Source organism: Arachis ipaensis, chromosome B10 (genome assembly GCF_000816755.2).
Source record: "Arachis ipaensis cultivar K30076 chromosome B10, Araip1.1, whole genome shotgun sequence".
NCBI lineage: Eukaryota > Viridiplantae > Streptophyta > Magnoliopsida > Fabales > Fabaceae > Arachis > Arachis ipaensis.
Window position 1 is genome coordinate 13,299,073 of NC_029794.2, and position 3,177 is coordinate 13,302,249.

At 42.2% G+C, this 3,177-nt stretch overlaps 1 protein-coding gene across 1 annotated transcript in view; it reads right to left on the reverse strand.

Moving 5' to 3' along the window:
* LOC107623333 (small ribosomal subunit biogenesis GTPase RsgA) overlaps positions 1-2,938 on the reverse strand; it is a gene marked incomplete in the record, with an annotated part of 3,340 nt that extends 402 nt beyond the window's left edge. The window contains 4 exon segments of the mRNA XM_016325547.2: positions 620-813; positions 905-1,099; positions 1,204-1,425; positions 1,977-2,938. Of these exon segments, the coding sequence (XP_016181033.1) occupies positions 620-813; positions 905-1,099; positions 1,204-1,425; positions 1,977-2,678 (1,313 nt within the window).

The following is a 3,177-nucleotide window of genomic DNA, read 5'->3' on the forward strand; positions in this document are numbered from 1 at the left end:
TTGAAGATGAAAAGTGAAAAAGCATAAAAATATAAATAAATAAATAAATAAAACTAAAATAAGATACCATAAAACTGTGCCACATAATAATCTCACTTAGATAGCATTAATGTGTCTGATACTAGAAATCTCCATACAAGAGTTAGACAGGCACTGAATTGCAAGCAGAAGTTTCATCATGAATTTACTTAACTATTCCAGTAAGAAGTATTTTGCACTGCTATATACCCCAGGAAGGATAATTTTTCTCCCCTGCTGCTACTTTTCAGTTTCCATTTTCCACCATGATGTTTACAAGTACAAGCAAAGAAAATGAAAAACAAAGTCACTAGATGGACAAGATTCTATGGGAATTTCTTTGGTGAGGAGTGAATTGGGTGAAAATTGAATATCGTAACTAAATTTTGAAGAGGAGTGTGCATTGCACGTGATGTCTTTATTTTTTTTTTATTTTTTCTCTGTTGTAAAAAAAAAAATCTTCACTATTCATTAAAAAACACTCTAGCATGCTCCTACTTTCATGTCATAATATATGGAAACTAATGTATATTAGATTATAATTTTAAAAGGAATTCCCAGTATCGTGTATAATTCATAATTTTCAACTTGCTTTTCATACCTTACATCACCTTCTCTTTTAGTTCCAAATGTCCTTAGCTGGAACTCCTCTCTGATTCTGATCTCATCAAGCAGTTGAAAATAGTATGAATATCTTTCCCAATCGCCCTTCACAATGCACCCAGGTTCACCCAGATGTAGACAATTATTAAATGAGCATTTTGCAGGCTCATTGGCACTAACCATTTTCCTGATCTGTATAGGGAAAAACAAATATAAGACCAGATAAACAGGTAAAATTCTATCAACATTGAATTTAGCAGATCATAACATAAGCAGTACGAACTTCAGGAAAAGTCTGTGCAAGAGACTGCTTTGTCACTTTCAATAAACTAGGCTGGTTAAATCCAGGTGTGTCGGCAAGATAACCCCCTCCAGACAATGGAAGCAAAGAGACATGGCGAGTAGTATGCTTCCCTCTGCCACTTCTTGTTGAAACCTCCCCAACTCTCTGTTCTTCAAACCACTTGCTACCTAAAATCTAGAAATAATGCAGGTGCACAAATCATACAAAGTATTAAAATCTCACACACATAGTAGCAGACATCAAAAGACAAAGACAAGGACATGAGAAAGAAAACCCACGGGTTCGAACCAATTCTCCCCTTCTTCAGCATCACAAACACGGGGATTGCTTCTGAGTGCATTGATCAAACTAGACTTCCCAACTCCACTAGGACCTACGATCACGGTTGTTTGGTCTCTCAATTTGAATGCAAGTAGATCAAGTCCATGTCCGGACTCCACGCTGCAGAAAATAGGCTCGTAGCCCCAGCTGCGCAACCTAGCCTTCCACGAACTTACAGCCTAGAAAACACGCAAAGCAATTATTAACTAGGCAGCACAAGACAATCACAGCCAAAACGAAAACCCAACACAATAACTAAAAGTGTCAGTGATGCTTTCTAGCAACAAGTTGAGAAACTCTGATCAACATCCAGACAATTCCAACCTTTAAACAGTCTTTATCAAAATATACAATAGAAGGTTATAACCATTCGACGAAACATAAAGAGTCCAGTTTCAGTTAATAAATAAGTCTCCCCTCCCTCTCCTTTTCTTCATCAAACAACCAAACAACAATGCAGCATGCAACTCCTTGTGACTCCATTCCATTCTATGCCTTCTCCATTCATTTCTTTATAAGTAATTCCTCCTCTACAGTCTGATTAAACTCCATGTTCACCCTCAAAAAACTCTCAAAATATAGCCTAAGATCACATATCAATAAAATTCCAAGGGCATAGTCATTTCTTTTCTTTTCTTTACAATTAGTTTAGTTCTAGAAACAATCTAACAGCCATATCACAATATCACAAACCAAACAGGAAAACAAAATCAGAAGAAAAACCACGAACCTCTCCATCCACAAGCTCAATCTTATTGAGCGCAAGGGTGAGAGGAATACCAGTGGACTCGGCCTCAACAAGGAACCTTGTGAGCATAAACGGCTCAACCTTGGGTTGGTCAAGCGAAAAAAGCACAAGCAGGTGATCAACATTGGCGACGGGAGGGTCAAGAATCTCGTTATCCCTCTGGAACACATTCTCGATCATGCCCCTTCGATCAACCCAGTCAATGGAACCTACTAGAACCTTGTCACCAACCATCACTCTCCGCTTTATCTTCTTCAGGAGCTCCCTCACCACGCACAGTAGCTCCAAGCCAGCCGAAGAAGAAGAAGAGGCTTCTGGAAGTTTCATTCTGGAAGGTTCTTGTTCTTGGACGATGACGCGCATGAAGTTGGCCTGGGAGGCGGCGACGATACCGACGGCTTGAGAGTCGGACAAGGGCGGCGAATCCTCGAGGGAGAGGACGGGAGCCAAGGAGGAGGAGAACTTTTTGAAGGTTTGCTTTGCTTTCAGGAGGTTCTTGCTTGGGGGTTGCTGTTGCCGTTGCTGGTTAGGGTTTCGGTGGTGTCTGGCGGTGGCCGCCGCCGCGCCGAACGGGAGGCACCGGAAGCAACGGTGGAGGATGGTGTTGAGAGTTGGGAGTGGTGAGGCGGGAGACACCACGGTGCGGTGGTGGTGGCGGAGGATCGAGAACGATGCGAGCGACATCAGGGAAGCTGGTGAGTGTGGCGTTTTGGAAATGGTCGGTATAGAAAAGAAAGAGAGAATCACTTTTTCTTGGTTTTTTTTCGAAGTTGGGTTATTACTTGTTTCCAGCAGGTTCTTTGTTTCTCTGTTATTAGCTTATTATTATCCATTTTCCATTTTGAGGCTTAACTGAAACGGGTTGAAGGGTAGTGATGCAGCGACGGAGTGTGGTTGCATTTATCCAAACGGCATTTTTATTTAGCGGTCGTCTATCGGATTGATGATCATGGAATAGTATTGTTACTAAACGACACGTTTTGACACACCAAAACTAGTGTCCCCGTTCTCATAATGGGACCCGCAGTCAGTAGGTGGCAAAGCGGGCCGGCCCACCCCAACCGTCCTACCCCATAAACGAGGTGGGCCGGTCCACTCGCAGTGCGGGTTTGGCGAATTTTTTTAATTTGGCAGGCTCCAAATCCTAGCCCGACCCGCCTTTTTAGTGGGTTTAGTGGCCGGC